This window comes from Triturus cristatus, chromosome 1_2 (genome assembly GCF_964204655.1).
Source record: "Triturus cristatus chromosome 1_2, aTriCri1.1, whole genome shotgun sequence".
Lineage (NCBI taxonomy): Eukaryota > Metazoa > Chordata > Amphibia > Caudata > Salamandridae > Triturus > Triturus cristatus.
In genome coordinates, this window is record NC_140580.1 from 261,972,580 (window position 1) to 261,992,185 (window position 19,606).

The 19,606-nt window shown below is 47.3% G+C and overlaps 1 protein-coding gene across 2 annotated transcripts in view; it reads left to right on the forward strand.

Moving 5' to 3' along the window:
* LOC146867129 (nucleolar RNA helicase 2-like) overlaps positions 1 to 19,606 on the forward strand; it is a 796,160-nt gene that overhangs the window by 311,075 nt on the left and 465,479 nt on the right. For both annotated transcript variants that reach the window (XM_085603581.1, XM_085603582.1), the window contains one exon: positions 9,285 to 9,434. In XM_085603581.1, coding sequence (XP_085459707.1) covers positions 9,285 to 9,434 — 150 coding nt within the window. The remainder of the gene's footprint in view (positions 1 to 9,284; positions 9,435 to 19,606) is intronic.

Here is a 19,606-nt window from a genome sequence, read left to right on the forward strand (position 1 = left end):
CCCCTTCGGCGTGACAACAGCACCCAGAGTTTTCACAAAGTGCCTAGCTACTGTGGCTCCACATCTACGGAGGCAACACATTCACGTCTACCCTTACCTGGAAGACTGGCTTGTTCAGGCAAAGTCAGCCCAGCAATGTGCCAGCCACATGTCCCACACCATTCACCTTCTTCACAGTCTGGGGTTCTCACTAAATTACCCAAAATCACATCTCCAACCCGCACACGTACAACAGTACCTAGGTGCGACCATAGACACTCTGGCAGCCACAGCTCAGCCAAATTTAGTGAGGATCAACAGCATATAAATGCTGATTTCCAAGTTCAAACCACAATACTCCCTTCCTGCGCGAGTGTTCATGCAGTTGATAGGCATGATGGCCTCCTGCATCTTCATAGTCCCACACGCGAGACTACATATGCGCCCGCTTCAGGAGTGCTTAGCACGTCAATGGAATCAGGCTCACGGGCAACTGAAAGACCTAGTGTTGGTGAGCGGTCGGGCATACAACTCTCTGCATTGGTGGAACCCACAAAACCTTTGCAAGGGCCGACCGTTCCAAGAGCCTGTTCCACAAATAATACTGACAGCGGACGCGTCTCTCCAGGGATGGGGAGCTCATGTACTCAATTACACAGTGCAGGGACTATGGACAACACAACAAAAGAAGATGCACATCAACCTTCTGGAACTGATGGCAATCTTCCTAGCCATGAAGGCATTCAAAGTACATCTGTGCAACAAGGTCGTGTTGATCCGGACGGACAACATGACCGCCATGTACTACATACAAAAGCAGGGAGGAACACACACTCCACAGTTGTCTCATCTGGCTCAGCATGTGGAAGTGGGCCATTCAGAGGAACATGTTCCTCATGGCGGAACACCTCCCCGGCAAGGACAACCAGATGGCGGATCTGCTCAGCAGACACAGCCACCAGATGCACGAGTGGGAGTTACACCCATCAGTACTCCAACCGTACTTCCAGCAGTGGGGTCATCCAGACATAGACCTATTCGCCACAAGCGAAAACGCAAAATGCCAAAGCTTTGCCGCCAGGTTCCCACATCCGCAGTCGCAGGGAAATGCGATATGGATGAACTGGTCCGGCAGATTTGCGTACGCTTTTCCCCCAGCACCATTGATACCGCTGGTGGCGCGCAAACTCAGACAACACTCACTGACACTCGTCCTGGTTGCTCCAACGTGGGCACGCCAACCATGGTACACCACCTTTCTCGAACTTTCCGTGGTGCCGCATCAAAGGCTGCGTATCAAACCCGCGCATTTGATGCAGAACCATGGAGAGATTCAGCACCCAGATCCGCAACAGCTGAACCTGGCAATCTGGCTCCTGAAGTCCTAGAGTTTGGCTACCTCAATCTGCCACCTGACTGTATGGACATCATTAAGGAAGCTAGAAGACCCACTACCAGAGCTTGCTATGCAGCCAAATGGAAAAGGTTCGTAATTTATTGCAATAACAATGACATTAACCCGCTAGATGCATCCATCCAAAACATAATTTGTTACCTCTTACACCTGTACCGATGCAATCTGGCATACACCTCAATACGTGTCCATTTGACCGCAATATCAGCCTATCTCCAGACCAGGCAGCACCTCTCTCTATTCAGAGTGCCTGCCATCAAAGCATTCTTGGAAGGACTCAAACGAGTAATTCCTCCAAGCCACCCACCAGCTCCAATGTGGAACCTCAACTTGGTCCTCACACGCCTGATGGGTCCACCCTTCGAACCTCTACACTCATGCGAGATTCAGTTCCTCACCTGGAAAGTAGCTTTCCTAGTAGCGATCACTTCTTTGAGGAGAGTTAGTGAACTCCAGGCACTAACCATTCAAGAGCCATTCATACAGGTTCACGCAAACAGGGTTGTACTACGTACCAACCCAAAATTCATGCCCAAAGTGATCTCGCAGTTCCACATGACTCAAACTATTGAACTGCCTGTTTTCTTTCAAAACCCACAAACTGTCGCAGAAAGAGCACTCCATACACTGGATGTAAAGAGAGCCCTCATGTACTATATAGACAGGACTAAAGTCTTCAGGAAAACAAAACAACTTTTCGTTGCCTTTGCCCCACACCACAAAGGCAACGCTATCTCCAAAGCAGGTATAGCCAGATGGATCGTTAAATGTATTCAAATTTGCTATCAAAAGGCTAAACGCACATTAACGATTCCCCCACGAGCCCACTCAACACGTAAGTTAGGGGCCTCCATGGCTTTCCTGGGAAACATTCCTTTGCATGATATATGTAGAGCAGCCACCTGATCCACTACACATACATTTACCAAACACTATTGTGTAGATGTGCAATCAAAACAGCAGGCAGCTGTAGGACAGGCTGTTCTCAAAACTCTTTTTCAGACCGCTGCAGCTGGCACTGGTGGCCGCCGCTAATAGAGGGTACTGCTATGTATTCTATGCACAGATATGAATTCAGCAGCCCACATGCCTCGAACTGAATATGCTACTTGCCAGTATGCATCTGTTCTTGGCATGTAGGGCTGCTGACATTCATATCGCCCGCCCTCCTCCCCGGCACCTGTGGCAGCTGCAGCTCTCAGAATTACTGTAAGCATGGTCATCACTTTCTGTATCTACTCCATCACTGCCACAATGGCGAAAAAACAATCTGAGGATGGAGAGGATGCCCATGCGCACTATGGTCCAGGGGAGGAGTCACCTATCTCAGGATACTTCGAAGACTCTTCCAGGACAACAACGTGCAAACATCCGGACCCAACACTAGGCGGCGATCTATGCACAGATATGAATGTCAGCAGCCCTACATGCCAAGAACAGATGCATACTGGTAAGTAGCATATTCAAAATCTAGTATTTAGGGGCACCCTGAACCTTCCTTCCCCAGATTCCAAAATCTGAAGAAGAGCTAGAAGAAAGAAGACCTGCCCTGCAGCTGCTAAGGAGAGGAAGACCCCAACTGCTTTGGCCCAGCCCTACCGGCCTGTCTACCCTCGAACCTGCTCCAACCCGACATCTCTTGTGGCCAGCAACCTCACAAACCCTGGAGGACCTGGCTACCTTTTGACTCTAAGCCCCCTGGGACTCCCATGAGTAGAGGCTCTACTCAAAAACTACTTCTAATCCCTGGCAGCAGCCTGGAACCGCGAACCCAGCACACTCTGCACCAGCCAAGCCTGGCCTGTGCCGGAGTGAACAAAGACCACGAGGACGACACCCAAGGACCTCCCTCGACACTCCTGAAGAAGCCTGCAGCCTCAGAACAAGGTGCCCCCCCCCCAACCGCGATCCACAGAAGGTAAGATTTCCTGACCCCAAAAGGCACCCCTGCACCCCGCGGCCCCCTGTGCCCAATCCTGGGGTACCTACCTATCCTCCAACTTACCTCTCGAAGTGGTGGTGGCACCTGAAGAATCTTCGTCCCCGAGCTTGCAGTCTTTTTCTAAATCGGCGATTTCCCATTGGAATCAATTGAGCGCCCGAAGGCTCAAAAGCACCCTGCACCCAGCTGCCCAAGTGGCCCTGGCAGTGCAATCTCTACACCTACCTACTTCCCCCTCTTGCCCTGAGTAAGTGACCAGGAGCCCAGCTCCCACAGCCGCGTGGCCTGCTAGTCAGCAGCCACCAACCATGGCCCCCTTACCTCTCATAGGATAACATTGGACCTAACTCTCTCTGCACCCGGCCGCCCTTGTGCCGCTGAGGGTGAACCAACTGTACCTACCTGACCCTGGGAGACCCCTGAGTCTATGCCCAGAACCTTAACTCTGCCAGTCGAGTACTTACCTTTAAACCGATAACCCAATTTTCTCCATAGGGTAACATTGACTGTCTTTTTCCTGAAATTTCTTCTAAGTGTGGACTTTTCAAATCTTAAAATATTCACCAAAAATCAGCCGAGTAACGAAAACGAAAATACTCACCTGCTATTAGGTGGGCTCCCAGTGTTGGATCTTGGTGCCCAGCACTGACTCTGAAAATACTTACAACTGTACTTACCAGTAACCCAATTTTCTCCCATAGGAAACCATTGACTGTTTTTCTGTGAAATTTCTTCTAAGTGTCAATTTCTGCAAACTTTAAATATTCTTTAAAAATCGTATAACTTCTGAAAACGTAATTGCTTACCTGTTTTTGATAAAGTTCCCAGTACTGAGTCTAGGTACCCAGTACTGGATTACAAAAGTAACGAGAACATACTATACCTGCAACTTGAATTTTCTTCCATGGGGAATCATTGACGGTTTTCTATGAAATATTTTCTGTCAACTTTTAAAATAGCAAAATATTGTCTAAAAATCATCACAGTAATTAAGTCGACTTTTATCAGTGGATTCGAAGTACTGACCCAGGACTAAATCTAGGATCCAGTCCTGGAATTCCAAAAGTAATCTGTTGCAAATAACTTGAAACTTCCATTGAACTCCATGCATTATTGTGTTTAAAATTGTGTTGCCTATTGCAACCACTTGTAACTTTCTACAAAAGTCAATTGCCTATTGCAAAAGTATTTATATAAAGCATCTCATTCTGAGAAAGTATATTTTAATACCTATTGTTGGTTCTAAAATAAAACAAGCATATATTTTTTATATATAAACCATTGGCCTAGAGTTCAGTTATTGAGTGTGTGAGACCATTTGCTGGCTGAGTGTACAACAAATGCTTTACACTGTCCTCTGATACTGCCTTACTGCTCGACCAAGCTACCACTTTAGAGAGTAAGATTATATCTAACTTTAGCCTGTGCCAAACCTTTGGGGACTGTGGACTCTGTACACCCTGTACCTATTTGGGAACAGTATATACAGAGCCACTTTCTCACATATGCCCTTTGCCAAAAGTACACACGAAACACTCAATCACCCATACCCATATATCCCATTCATACTCGCGCACACACACGTTCATACATCCCCAAATACAATGCTCTCACTGACACACATGGCAGCTCTGTCAAAGTATCTTGTTCAAACCATAGTCTTTAACTCTATGGACATTAGGCTTAAATTCAATGAAACTGGGCGTTAGGGGGTGTCTAGTAACAGTGCGCGAGTGGCACGGCCTTCAGTAGCTCACAATGATTTTCACTGATCAGAAGTAGCGCTCACTACAGAAAAGTTTGAAGACCACTGCTTCAGATCTACATCTATATGTGCCATCATGCAGCCTTGTACAATTCCACCCTGCATTCTGACATTTGGGTCCTTTTTCCCCACGTCATAAGATCTAAACATTTGTTCGAGGCATGTGTGCTGTAGATGCACATGCTTTGCGTACTCCTGCCATCTAGTGTTGGGTCTGGATGTTTGCAAGTGTTTTTTCTTAAAAATCTTTCGAGTAACGAGGTAAGGTGACTCCTCTTGGTAATAGTGCGCATGAGCACCAACTCCATTCTTAGATTGTTTTCCTTCCGCCATCCGGTTCAGAGTTGTATTGCGGCGTCTCCAGTTTGAGACTGTTGTTTGGATCCCTTTCATGCGCAATCCACTCTACCCTCGTCGGTATTGGTTCAGTCACGTTTTCCATCCCTCACGTATCGAAATTCTGAAGACTTCACTCATCGGGTCGGAACAGCCCAACCATGGACTTCGGACCTTGCTGTTCCGGGTTACCTTCTACCCGATACCAAGTCCATCGACTTAATCCGCTGATGGAACAGACTCAGTTTCAATTCTGCTCTCTGTGCCACTCCAAGTACCCGCGCACCAACCTTCACAAAGTCTGCAATCTAAGCTTATCTCCGGAGCACAAAGAAGACGACTGTGAAATAACCATCTGTTATTCAGCGCCAAGAGTCCCTTCAGGGTGAACGTGTGCTTTACAAATACACATGTAATGTTATGCCTGTTGGTCGTTTCAGTCTAAAAAGACTGTGCACGACCATCCGGCTTGACGTAGAGACCGGCAGAGGCAGAACACAGAAAGCACCCCCAATATCTTTGGTCGAGAAGCTATTGACTAACAACAGGAAGACATTGAAAAAAATCTCTGGTTCCGACTCCGGCTCTGAACTTGAGATCGATCTGGAGTCAAGGTGTCGTGAGTACCGAAACCCCTTCACCCACACAAAAACCTACTTCTATTGAACAAAAGTCTTCCCAGTCACCACTGCTGTCAGGCCATTGTTAGCACTCTGCTTCAAGCGCCCCGCCCTCCAGCTCGGCCCTGAAAATACAGATAAAGCCTTACTGCTGCGTCTTGGCCGAGACAGCAACTTTGTCTCCCAAACCATTGATACCGAAAGAGTAGACCGCTTTCGTTTCGAAAACTTAAGCACGAAACCTAAATCTGCTCCTCCAACACGTGCCGTACTTTTTCTGCAAACCATGCAAAAAGAACAAGATCCACAACAAAAGAAAATACATATTTATCCAGAGTCTGGATGCATCGTAACAAAACCTGCACCAGTACCATCTTCCAAAAGAAAAACTTAATTCCTACAAGACACTGGATATAAGATAACTATGAAAAAAGAGGAGGACATAGCTAATGGCCCCCTGCACCCTATTCCTCCTCCATCACCACATTCACCTGTACCCTTGGTACCTTTTCCCCCAAACCCTCTAAGTATCATACCTCCAGGTTCTTCCCACTCAGACCCAAATGCAGATATAGACAATAATTATGAAGCACCACCGGATCCCTGGCAGGAATATGATATAGACCCTCCAGGAGACACAGATCCTGATCTCCATCCTGCAAAACCCTCACCTCTTGACAGTAGGACTTCCTATCAGGAGCTCATAGCCTGGAAAGCTGCATGTCATGGGGCCTTGGAAGAAGACTTTTCATTTGATCCCTAGGGACTGCACACAAATCATCTTGATCGCTTCCGATGGTAAAGGGCATGATGCGCCATGCAGTGGATATTTTTAAGGACCGTGCACGCGTTATTACACCTAGGGTGGACAAAAAGTACAAATTCCCACAATCTGACCCAATTTATATCAGAGGTCAGCTTCCACTCGACTCATTGGTTGTGTCCAGTGCTCGCAAAAGAGAAAACTCGCAAACCACAGCTGATGCACCACCCCCTGACAAAGCGTGAGAGTTTATAGATGCCTCAAGCAAAAGAGTTGCTGCGCAATCGGCCAATCACTGGCATTTAGCCAATACAACAGAGTTCACTGGGATGAGATGGAGGAATTACTCCAATAACTCCCTGAGGAGCATAAGAAAAAGGGACCGGATTTAGTGTAGGAGGGGAAATTAATTTCCAACTTCTTCATAAGGTGTGCATCAGATGCTGCTGACACTGCTGCCAGAGGGATTAATACCAGCATCCTCTTAAAGAGGCACGTTTGACTGTGCATCTCTGGTTTTAAACCAGAAGTTCAACAGATCATATTTAATGTTCTGTTTGATAAATAACATCTCTTCAGCCCATAAGTGGATGAAGCATTGGAGAAGATGAAAAAAGACATGGAAGTGGCTGATTCCATGGGAGCACTTCAGACACCTTCCAGTAGAGGCTCCTTCTGCTGTTTTTTTACAGAGTAGATTCAAAAACCACTTCCACAGATGCCTCCACATCTTCATACGGGCCACAAAATCAGTCCCCTCCTAGAGGAGATTACAGGGGCAGCCAAAGGGGTGACCCACCTATCCTCCCTGCTCTGTAAACTGATTCTCTATTTCTTCCAGATCACTTCTGTGCACATTTGTGCCTTTCATTGAATCAAAAAATAAAATAAATATAAGACACACCAAGCAACCGATAATACTTAATATAAACGCCTTTAAAAAAGAGGATTTTGTTTGGGCACACTGTTTCCATATCCGTTTCTATACGTGGCTCCGTGTTTTAGCGTGGACAGTAGTCGCGGAAGAACCTGACAGCGACAAACTGAAGGGCTTATATGGACCCCAACTACATCATAGCCAGTGGACGACGTCTTTACTAAGTCACTTGACACAGTCTACCAATGCTCAGAGGTACTGCTGTAGAAAAAATTCCGAATCCAGTCTGGCGCCTGGGGCTAATTCTAAGCTAAGGAGATTCCTTACCTTAGATCTAGTCTCTACCAGATAAAATGTTACCGAAGGTGGGTAACTTATTTAATAGAACTAAAACTTTTAGAAAGACTGTACAGCTTTTTGTTGGTTTCGCACCACCTCATAAAGGAAAGCCCATATTCAAATCCGGCTTTGCCAGATGGATAGGCAAGTGCATTCAAACGTTTTATGTCAAGGCCAAAAGAACTCTACCTATACCTCCTTGAAGCACACCATACTCGAAAGAAAGCAGATTCTATAGCCTTCATAGGAAACATTCCAATAGTTGACAAATGTAAAGCAGCTACATGGGCTACATCGCACACTTATGCTAAATACTACTTTGTGTGTGTTCTAGCACACTAAGAAGCTAATGTGGGTCAGGCAGTGCTATGTACGCTTTTCCAAACAACTGCAGCACCCACAGGCTAGCCACCACTTTTGAGGAGGACTGCTTTACAGTCTGTGCAAAGCATTTGTATCTGCAGGCCTGGTACTGAAAATGTTACCATTTCAGCATCTGTTCGTCGCATGTAGTGCTGTAGGTTCACATGTGCCCGACTTCCTACCTGGACATCTGTGGCGTTGCAATTTCTTTTCTCTTCTTATATGCATGGACATCTCTTTACATATCACTTACTTTCATATTCCATTCTCACCCGCCGTGCAGGAAAATTATATTACAATTGAGTCGATGCCCATGTGCATTATCACCAAGAGGAGGAGCCACTCTACCTTGTGACTCCAAAGTTTGTTTGAAGAAAAACGACTTACTTGCATACATCCATCCAGACCCAGCTCTAAATGGCAGGAGTATGCAAATCATGTGAATCTACAGCACTAAATGCCACAAACCGATGCTTACAGGGTAAGTAACATTTTCCTTTTGCCAGCTTGAAACACTTATAGATTCAAATATTATCCTTGAGGCCCCAGTTTAAGGTGGGTGAGTTGGCGCCAACCATATAAATAAAGGAAAACAAAAATGCTGTTCATATATTGAAGTATTGTGGGTTTATGATCAATGTCTTAGCTAGTCTTAAAGATTTCATCTACAGTTGATTCCCAAAATAAAAGCTCGTTATGTTTAGATACAATTTCATACCCTACTACTAGCTAGCAGAATGTTACATAGTGTGTAAGTTTAGAAGTTTTTATGGTACAAAACTCTTTACAGTTCAGTTACTAGTTTCTTAAGGATTACGAATGTATTGATTGCTGTGACTTTATCGATCAACATTTCTCTTATTTTTTTCATTTTATTCTTTACCAGCATTTGGCCGTAGCCTGCCATTGGTCTCAGAGAGCCGCAGTCATAGGTGATGTCATTCAGGTCTACAGTGGAAGTCATGGGCGTACCATAGTATTTTGTGAAACAAAAAAGGAAGTCGGCGAACTGACTATGAATTCTTCCATTAAACAGGTATGCCTTTTAGGTGTCTGTAAACAATGGAATTCAGTTCAAATAGGCCACAACTTTATTGCTTTTTCCAACAATTTGTTTTAATAAATTGAGATTAGCATAAACATAATTCCAGTTTCTTTAAAATCTGAATTGTTACGGCTGTGTTCAGTCCCCCAGTCCATTGTATTTGAATTATTTTTAAAATGTGCTTAGTAGTTAGGCCTTAAAGTCTCTTAGAATTTCTTGTAGCTTTTCTAATGAGGTTCCAACTACATTACACATGTCAACCTCAGAGGATGGAGTCGAGGAACTCAACCTGACCAGCAACTTAGTTTGAAGCAGCTAAAGGACTAATGCAAGGCTTGCAAAATTGCAACTGGGTCTAGACCAACCAAAGTACAACTCCAGGAGTTGCTTGCTGAGTTTGATAGAGCCCAGGCAAATGAAGAATACACTAACAACATTGATGACCATGTCAGTGAAGAAGAAACTGCTAAATTTACTCATGGGAATGACTCCCCTTCCTATACCCCATCAGAAGAGGATAACAGTAGGAACCTTGTCCCTGAAACTAGACATGGAGAGAGGCCTTGCCACTCCAGGCCCCAAGAAGAACTAGAGGATACAGGCCAGGAGCTGGAGAGACTAGTCAGAAGAGTAGACCTGGAGGCCAAAGTTCTGTCCATAAAAAAAGGAATGTGAAGAGTCTGGCACCCATAAATGGTGGCATCAACAAGGTACGAAGGGATAGGAAACTTTTGATTTGAAAATTCTTAAAGGGATTATCCTCAAATCTGTTTTGGGTGGTGATATCACAAAAGGGTTTCCAGTCTTTGAGTGTACTTGTAAAATGAGAAAGTTCAAGCCAAAGTATTGGGGCTTTATACTCTAGGAGCTTTCTCAGGCAAGTAAAGGGATAGACTCCGGACACTTTATGAGGAAGATGCTGAGTCCTATGACCTTATGAAGGATACCTTCATCGAGGGCTTTGGACTCTCCACTGAGGAGTACAGGATTAAGCTCATGGAGACTCACAAAACCTCGAGTCAGTCCTGGGTTGATTTTGTAGACTTTCAGTCAAAACCCTTGGCAGTTGGGCCAAAGGAAGTAAGGTGCAAGACTATGATGGGCTTTATAATCTACTTATGAAAGAGCATCTTAAGTAACTGTACTTGCTGGGCCTGGTGGCTCAGTGGACTAATGCGTCCATTGCAGGGGCCTGTGTTCGACCTCTTGGTCATGGGTTCAAATCTCGGCGGGTCCACTCAGCCTTTCATCCATCTGAAGTCGATAAAATGAGTACCATTGAGTTGGGTAACAATAAACATCTGTTCAGCGCCAAGAGACCTGCGGGTGATTGTGCGCTTTACAAATACACGTTATATGTTATACATGTTAGTTTTGTATCAATACTTGGTGGGCCTAAGTTTGATCTCTCCCCATGAGCTGGGAAAGAAGGGTGACCATTGGGTCAAGAGTAGGGTGTCCAGTATGTCTCATGGTGGGGGTGACCAAAAGAAAGGGGCTACTAATGCCTTCCAAGGAAAAGATGTAGGACAGTGTAAAGAAAAAGGTAGTCTTCTAAAGGCACCCAAAAAACTGTTGAGATGGTGGGCCACCGAGACACTTCACAATCATAGGGTGGGTTTGATGTTTCAGTTGTATGATCAATGGGCACTGAACTGGTGACTTTCTGTCCCAAAAAGGCTCTAACTAGTGCACCTCTAGATACCACTGAGGTGGTTAGTCTCCAGATGGGATCCTTGGCGTTCACTGACTAGGTCAGAGACTACACTGAAGCTACCTTAATCTCAGTGAGTGGGGTGGATATAGCTGCCCAGGCTGTCTGGCTGAGTAACCTAAAAAACTTCAGACAACCGCTTCACATCAATGGGGTTAGAGAAGAATCACTGAGGGATACAGGCACAAGTGTCACCATGATGACTGAAAAACTGGTATCTCCAGAGCAGTACTTGGCTGAACAAGCTTATCCAGTCATAAATGCTGATAACCATACACTGGTTCATCTGATGAATATGGTGTCCTTAAAGTGGGGAGGTTTGACTAGCCAAAAGGTGGTCGTGTCCTCTGCAATTCCTGTTGAATGTCTGCTAGGGAATGATCTGGAAACCTCAACATGGGCTGAGGTAGAAATAAGATCCCATGCAGCCATGTTGGCAATACCTGAATGGGCGTGTGTAAAAGCAAGAGCTCATGGTTAAAAAGAGGAATTGGAGCCTGGAATAATGGCGCAATCCTCCAAAGAGAAGAGGTAAGAAGGCTGGGGAAATCGACTTCTGAGCAGCCACAAGTTCAGGCCCCCTTGCCTCAGGGAGGAGACCTGTCAGCCCTAGAGGGAACTATGGAGGGGCTGTGCCAGGGACTGAAAACTTATCCTACTCTTGACAGCCTGAGACAGCAAGCTGCTGCACAGGATTAAGATGTCAGTGGCTCCCACAAGACCTATTGGGAGGGGGGGGGGGGGGGGGGGGGGGCTCCTGTTTATTGAGGCCAGAGAACCCAAAACCTGATGGCATTACGATGGTGGGAGTGCCTCAGTAATAGAGTTCTGGCTCTCAATGGCCCATGACAGCTCCCTAGCTGAGCATCTTAGCGAGGCAAAGCCTTGGAGTAGGTTCGTCACCCACTTCTATCGGCCAAACATGTCCCAGAAGGTGAAGGAGTTTTGTAACTCCTGTGTTATCTGTCAAGCCAGTAGCAAGACCGGAAACACCCTCTTATTTCCACTTCTAGTGTTTGGGATTCCCTTTGAAAGGGTAGGGATTGACATAGTCTGTCCCCTTGACCCTTCAAAAGTATACGTAATCAGATTTGTGGTAGTGGAGTATGCCAGCAGGTATCCTGATACAGCAAACAAATGATGGATGGAATGCTGACAATGCAAACGTTCACCCCCAGTCAAAAGATCTGGGTCAAATTCATCGTTCTTTTGCCCACTAATCCACCCCAGTTTGGACCCAGCCATATGCAAATCAGTTTTGACCCTGTGCCCCATGGGAACAGTCCAGACCGAACTGCCAGGCCAGGTCCTCCCTGGACCGGAAACAAGCATCCTGGGACCGGTTTCAGGGTATGTCACCCTTCTTCAGCCAGGCTAGCTTGAATCCAGTGGCACAGTGAGCAAGGGACCCACGTCTGGGCATACCCATCCCACTTGCAAAAAGTGTTACAGAAAACAAATGATGGACGGAATGCTGACAATGCAAACATTCTCCCCCAGTCAAAAGATCTGGGTTAAATCCATCGTTCTTTTGCCCACTACGCCACCCCAGTTTGGACCCAGCCATATGCAAATCAGTCTTGACCCTGTGCCCCATGGGAACAGGCCCCCCCTTTCCAGTCCAGGGAGGACCTGGCTTGGGAGTTCGGGCTGGACTGTTCCCATGAGGCACAGGGTCATGACTGATTTGCATATGGCTGGGTTCAAACTGGAACGGCATGATGAGCAAAAAAACTATGGATTTAGGCCCAGATCTCTGTACTGGGGTGAATGTATGACATTGTTCTGCATTCTGTCCAACTGTTTTTGCAGCAGGTATCCTGAAGCAATTCCTGCAGTTGCCAGAGCCCTCATCGGTATCTTTACTAGAGTGGGCTTTTCCAAGGCAGTGTTAGACCGAGGTAGTAGTTCGAGGCATGTGGGCTGCTGAATTCATATCTGTGCATAGATCGCCGCCTAGTGTTGGGTCCGGATGATTGCACATTGTTGTCCTGGAAGAGTCTTCGAAGTATCACGAGATAGGTGGCTCCCTCCCTGGACTACAGTGCGCATGGGCATCCCCTCCATCCTCAGATTGTTTTTTTCCGCCATTGGGTTCGGATGTCCTAATCTTAGCTCTTTGAGTTATTTAGGCCTTTACATTCGTCGGTATTGTTTTCGTTCGGCGCCAAGTCTATTTGTCGAGGGCGTTCTCGAGTAGATCTTCAACGATGGAACCAAAGACATCGAATAGCCCTTTTAAGCGTTGCCCTCTTTGCAACGCTAAGTATGCTCGCTTCGACGTGCACCCGGTGTGCAACAAGTGCCTCTCTCCAAACAACGACGAAGCCACCTGTATGGCGTGTTCCAGGTTTCGATCGAAGAAGACCCTTCGCATTCGTCGAGCAGCTCGGCTCGAGGCGCAGAAAGCGACGTCGAACCCGGACAACATCTTCGGGATAGAAGATGAGGAGGTCGTGGACCTTGAAGTTCGGGGGGAGCTATCGGATCCGGCTTCGGAGCGAGAATCCGACTGATGCCGAAGACGAGCGTATAGTAGACGAACCGGAAGATGGTGTCGTCGAAGAGGTAGGAGACGACGAGGAGGCCCTTGGGGCCGAGGAGGATGGCTCAGAAGATGAGCTAGGCCCACATGTCGGTACAGGGCCCAGAGAGGCACTCGATAAGGCTCGGGTCAAGGAATCGCCACAAGGCCTTACCCAAGATCATTCTTCTCGTTCTACAGCCCCGCATAAAGGCCCGGCTACGAACTACCCTAAAGAGCCATCGGTATCGAAAGCGCCATCATTCGATCAAACGAAATCGAAACTGAAGGCACAGGCACCGAACTCGAAAGTGAAAGAGTCTCTCATCGGCAACAAGGCCTCGAAGCCCTCGGAGCTGAACAAACAAAAGAAGGCCGTCGACGCACAGAGATCTCATGGGGACGTCGAGCCGAAGGCGGCGCCAACAACCAAGGTCAAGGTTGCCGACCCGAAAAAATCGGCGCCGAGGATCGTCGACACAAAAATACAGAGCGACTCGCGACGGCCGACCTATCCCAGTCCTCGTGTCGAGAACACGGCGTCTGGTTCGGGGTTAGATGCCACGTCCAAAAGGGTATCGAAGGAACGTGTCGAATCAATAACACAGTCTCCCTTCCTAAAGAAGAAGGTGTCGGAGTCGTTACTCCGCACCCACGACACGGCTTCCATGCTCGGCGCAAAAGTACCCCCGCAGCCGAAGACTGTCAGCACAGTTCACCTCGCGTCGACGCACATAAAATTCGGACTACCACCGGCGGTACGACCGCCAATGTTCGACGCAAAGAAGGGTCCGAGCCGCAAAAAGGGGTCGACCCGAAGAAACCTGTCGAAGCACCAACAGGAATGCCAATGGGACAGAGAGCTGTCGAAGTACCTCAGGAAGATGAGGAGCCAAGGCAGTTTATCGATGCGGAGACTGGTAGACTTTCAATATATAAAAGAAAGATACTGCCAGAGAAATCAATGGAGCCATACAAAATTCCATTGAAGAAGAGGACCACATCACCAGTTCTAGTGGAACATGTTCAATATTATGACCAGGAGCCTCAGTCATTCTCACCCACACAGTTTGATGTGGATGCAGGGGATGCTGGTGATGTTGAGGACACTTATCCTGTGGACACTGACCCTGAAGATCAAAACCAACCTTGGGTGGACGATATTGGTACAGGGGACCCACATACTGCTCCAGACACACCGGCATATGTGGTAAAATCATCTCCTACTGAGGATACTGCTGCTTTCAATGCCCTGATTGAGAGAGCAGCTAAAAATCATGATGTACAGCTCCACACTGATCCTATTGAGGATGATTTTCTGATGGATACCTTCTCTACCTCAGAAAGATCTGTTAAGACTCTGCCCATGCTGAAGGGGGTCCTAAAACCGGCTTGTGACATTTTTAAGGAGACCACAAGGGCGAGAGTACTAAACCCTAGGATTGACAAAAAATATAGGCCAGCTCCTGTGGACCCTACCTACATAAGAGGCCAGTTGCCTTTGGACTCGTTGGTGGTGTCCAATGCTCGGAAAAGAGCCAATTCACAGACAACGGGTGATGCTCCTCCCCCTGACAAGAAGTCTAAGGCCTTGGAAACTTCGGGAAAAAGAGTTGCTGCACAGGCAGCTAACATCTGGAGAATTGCCAACACTCTGGCACTTCTGGCTCGATACGACAGGGCGCATTATGATACCCTAGAGACACTGCTACAGCACCTCCCAGATCAGTTTAAGGAAGGAGCAGAGTCGCTTATTACAGAAGGGAAGCTCATAAGCAACGCTTCCATTAAGTGCGCTCCTGACGTAGCGGACACTGCAGCTAGGGCTATTAACACCAGCGTCATGTTAAGAAGGCATGCTTGGTTGGGAATCTCAGGATTCAAACCAGAGATACAGACAACAATACTCAATCAACCTGTCAACCCTGACTCCCTTTTTGGCCCCGAAGTTGACACCACCCTAGAAAAGATCAAAAGAGATGGAGACTGCAAAGTCTATGGGGGCTCTGCAATCACAGCAGTTTTGGAGTGGGTCCTTTCGTCGCTCTAGCAACAGAGGACCATCTAAAAACCAGAACTCCCAACAGTCGCAGTACACTAAAGGAGGTTCACAGACCACCTATAATAAAAATACTAGAGGTGGATACCGTGGAAACAACGTCAAAGGCAGAGGCCGAGGGAACAACCGCTCCAGGTCCTCCGCCACCAACAAACAGTGACGCCTTGTCACTGCCCCCCGACCACGTAACACCTGTCGGGGGGGGGGGGGAGACTCCAGGAGTTCCTGCCGGTCTGGAAGTCCATCACTACAGACAGGTGGGTGAGAGACATTGTCCAGTACGGTTATTGTCTGGAGTTCACATCCACTCCACCAAACATACCACCAAGACACCGTCCTATGTCCGCAGAGCACTTGAACTTATTCCACCAGGAAGTTCTCAGTATGCTCCAAAAAGGAGCCATAGAACTCGTGCCAGCAGAAGAACAAGGATCAGGAGTGTACTCACTGTATTTTCTGATCCCCAAAAAGGACGGGTCTCAGACCCATACTGGATTTACGACCTCTAAACCGTTACATTCTGTCAGAGCATTTTCACATGCTCACCTTGCAACAGGTGCTGCCGTTGCTCAAACAGGGAGACTTTCTCGCAACACTAGATCTCAAAGATGCGTATTTCCATATACCCATACACCCATCACACAGAAAATATCTCGGGTTCACTGTTCTCAATCAACATTACCAGTTCAAAGTCCTCCCTTTCGGAGTAACAACGGCACCCAGAGTGTTCACCAAGTGCCTGGCAACAGTGGCGGCGCACATACATGTCTATCCTTATCTGGACGACTGGCTTATCCAGGGAAAGTCGGCCCAGCAGTGTGCCAACCACGTAACCCACACCATTCACCTTCTTCACAGCCTTGGCTTCTCCCTGAATTATCCAAAGTCCCACCTTCAACCCACCCACGTACAGCAGTACCTAGGCGCGACCATAGACACTCTGGCAGCCAAGGCACAGCCCAATTCAGTAAGGATCAACAGCATGCAGTTGCTCATAAAGTTCAAACCTCAACACTCACTACCGGCACGAGTGTTTATGCAGTTGATAGGCATGATGGCCTCCTGCATCTTCATAGTCCCGCACGCGAGGTTACATATGCGCCCGCTTCAGGAGTGCTTGGCACGTCAGTGGAATCAGGCTCACGGACAATTGAAGGACCTAGTGTTGGTGAGCGGTCAGGCATACAACTCTCTGCATTGGTGGAATCCACAAAACCTTTGCAAGGGCCGACCGTTCCAAGAGCCTGTCCCACAAATCATACTGACTGCGGACGCGTCTCTCCAGGGATGGGGGAGCTCATGTACTCAATTACACAGTGCAGGGACTATGGACGACACAGCAAAGGAGGATGCACATCAACCTTCTGGAACTCATGGCAATCTTCCTTGCAATGAAGGCATTCAAAGTACACTTGTTCAACAAAGTCGTGTTGATCCGGACGGACAACATGACTGCCATGTACTACATACAGAAGCAGGGAGGAACACACTCCCCACAGTTGTCTCATCTGGCTCAGAGCATGTGGAAGTGGGCCATTCAGAGGAACATCTTCCTCATGGCGGAACACCTCCCGGGCAAGGACAACCAGATGGCGGATCTGCTCAGCAGACACAGCCACCAAATACACGAGTGGGAGATACATCCATCAGTACTCCAACCGTACTTCCAACGGTGGGGTCATCCAGAGATAGACCTGTTCGCCACAAGGGAAAACGCAAAATGCCAAAACTTTGCCGCCAGGTTCCCACATCCACAGTCGCAGGGCAATGCAATATGGATGAACTGGTCAGGCAGATTTGCGTACGCTTTTCCCCCAGCTCCATTAATACCGCTGGTGGCACGCAAACTGAGGCAACACTCAATGACGCTCATCCTGGTTGCTCCAACGTGGGCACGCCAACCATGGTACACCATGTTTCTGGAACTCTCCGTGGTACCGCATCAACGACTACGGCTAACACCCACGCTTTTAACGCAGAGCCATGGCGAGATTCAGCACCCAGATCCGCAACAGCTGAACCTGGCGATCTGGCTCCTGAGATCTTAGAATTTGGCTACCTAAACTTGCCTCCAGAATGTATGAATATCATTAAGGAGGCACGGAGACCCACCACCAGAGCCTGCTACGCGGCTAAGTGGAAACGATTTGTCATTTATTCTAAAAATAATGACATCAATCCGCTGGATGCATCGACGCAAAACATTATCTGTTATCTATTACACTTATACCGATGCAATCTAGCATACAATTCCATCCGTATACATTTAACCGCACTGGCAGCTTACCTTCAGAACAGGCAAACACCTCTCACTGTTCAAAGTGCCTGCCATCAGAGCTTTCTTGGAGGGACTCAAACGTTTGATTCCTCCAAGACACCCTCCTTCACCAATCTGGAACCTAAATGTGGTCCTCACCAAAATGAACCTCTAGGGGATTGCAAAGCCCCCATTGACTTGGCAGTATTCTTTTTCATTTTCTCTAAAGATGTATCGACTGTGGGCCCAAAAAGATGCTCCTGGTCAAAGGGCTGATTAAGAATAGCGGACTGCACTTCCTGTTTGAATCCGGAGATTGAGCCAAGCGTGCCCAAGTAGCAAAACGCTGGTTTTAATAGCACGAGATGCCATATCAGCCCCAACAAGCGCACATTTGATGGATGTATTAGTTATTAATTTTCTCTCCTGTAGAAGGTCATTAGCTCTGTCTTTATATTGGTCAGGAAGATGTTGCATTAGCTTTTCAAGCTCATCATAGTGAGCTCTGTCACATCTGGCCAACAAAGCTTGGGCATTGGCAATCTGCCAATGATTTGCAGCCTGTGACTCGATGCGTTTTCCAGATGCGTCTGAGTTTGGATTCATTATCATGTGGAGGGGTGTCGCCTATGCTTTGTGAATTTGCCTTCTTGCGTGCATTAGACACTACGAGAGAATCTGAAGGGACCTGACCTTTAATGTACACTGCGTCATTGGGAGCTGCCTTATATTTTTTGTCTACCCTGGTGTGAAGACTTCTGACTGACGGGATCCTTAAAAACTTCTGGTGCATGTTTTAGCATGCCTTTTAACATTGGCAGGGTGTGCGTGGACTTGTGTGGGTGTAAATGTTTCCAGTAAAAAGTCTTCCTTTAAAGGGCCAGAGTGTAATTGTACCCAGGTGGTATTGAGCAGCTCTATTTATTAGTTGCGCAAACCCAATACTTTCATCTGGTGGTGGTGGCCTAGAAGGGTAGAGGTCAGAGTCATTGTGGGGGTCGGGATCTGTGTTATATCCATCCCAAGGATCTGTATTGTGTGGAATGGTATGTGCATCATCTTTATCTGGATCTCTATCCCCACCCACATCACTATAATCATCCTCATCATCCTGTGGATGAGGTGAAAATGTATGTTGAGGGGAGTGTGCTGGAGAAATTAGCAGATTTTGATCAGCTGGAGAAGGAGGTGGAGAAGTATTAGTGCCCATCTCCTTTTGCTTCATGGATATTTCAAGGTCTTCTGAAGTGTCCAATTTTCTCTTTTTAGGAGGCTTGGCGACAACTTTGCCAGTTTCTGGGTCAATGTAGAGTTTTTTGTTTTGGATCCGAAAAATCTGGTAGAGGCTGTTGTGTGGGTACAGTGTCCTTTGTCAGTGCGGAAGACTTGGGGTCAGAATGTTGTTTAGCCCGTGTCTCTGAAGCTTTCTGTGGGGTCTTCGTACTGCTCAGCTTGTGGGACAGGAGTTTGTAGCTCCGAGAGTTTGTTCGGCTGCAAAGGATTTTTCGGCTCCGAATGCATGTCCTTTGTTTCAACGCCGAGGGCTTCGGCATCGAGGTTGTTTTCGGTGCTGACAAAGAAGGGCGGGGCACCTCTTTGGTTTTGGACT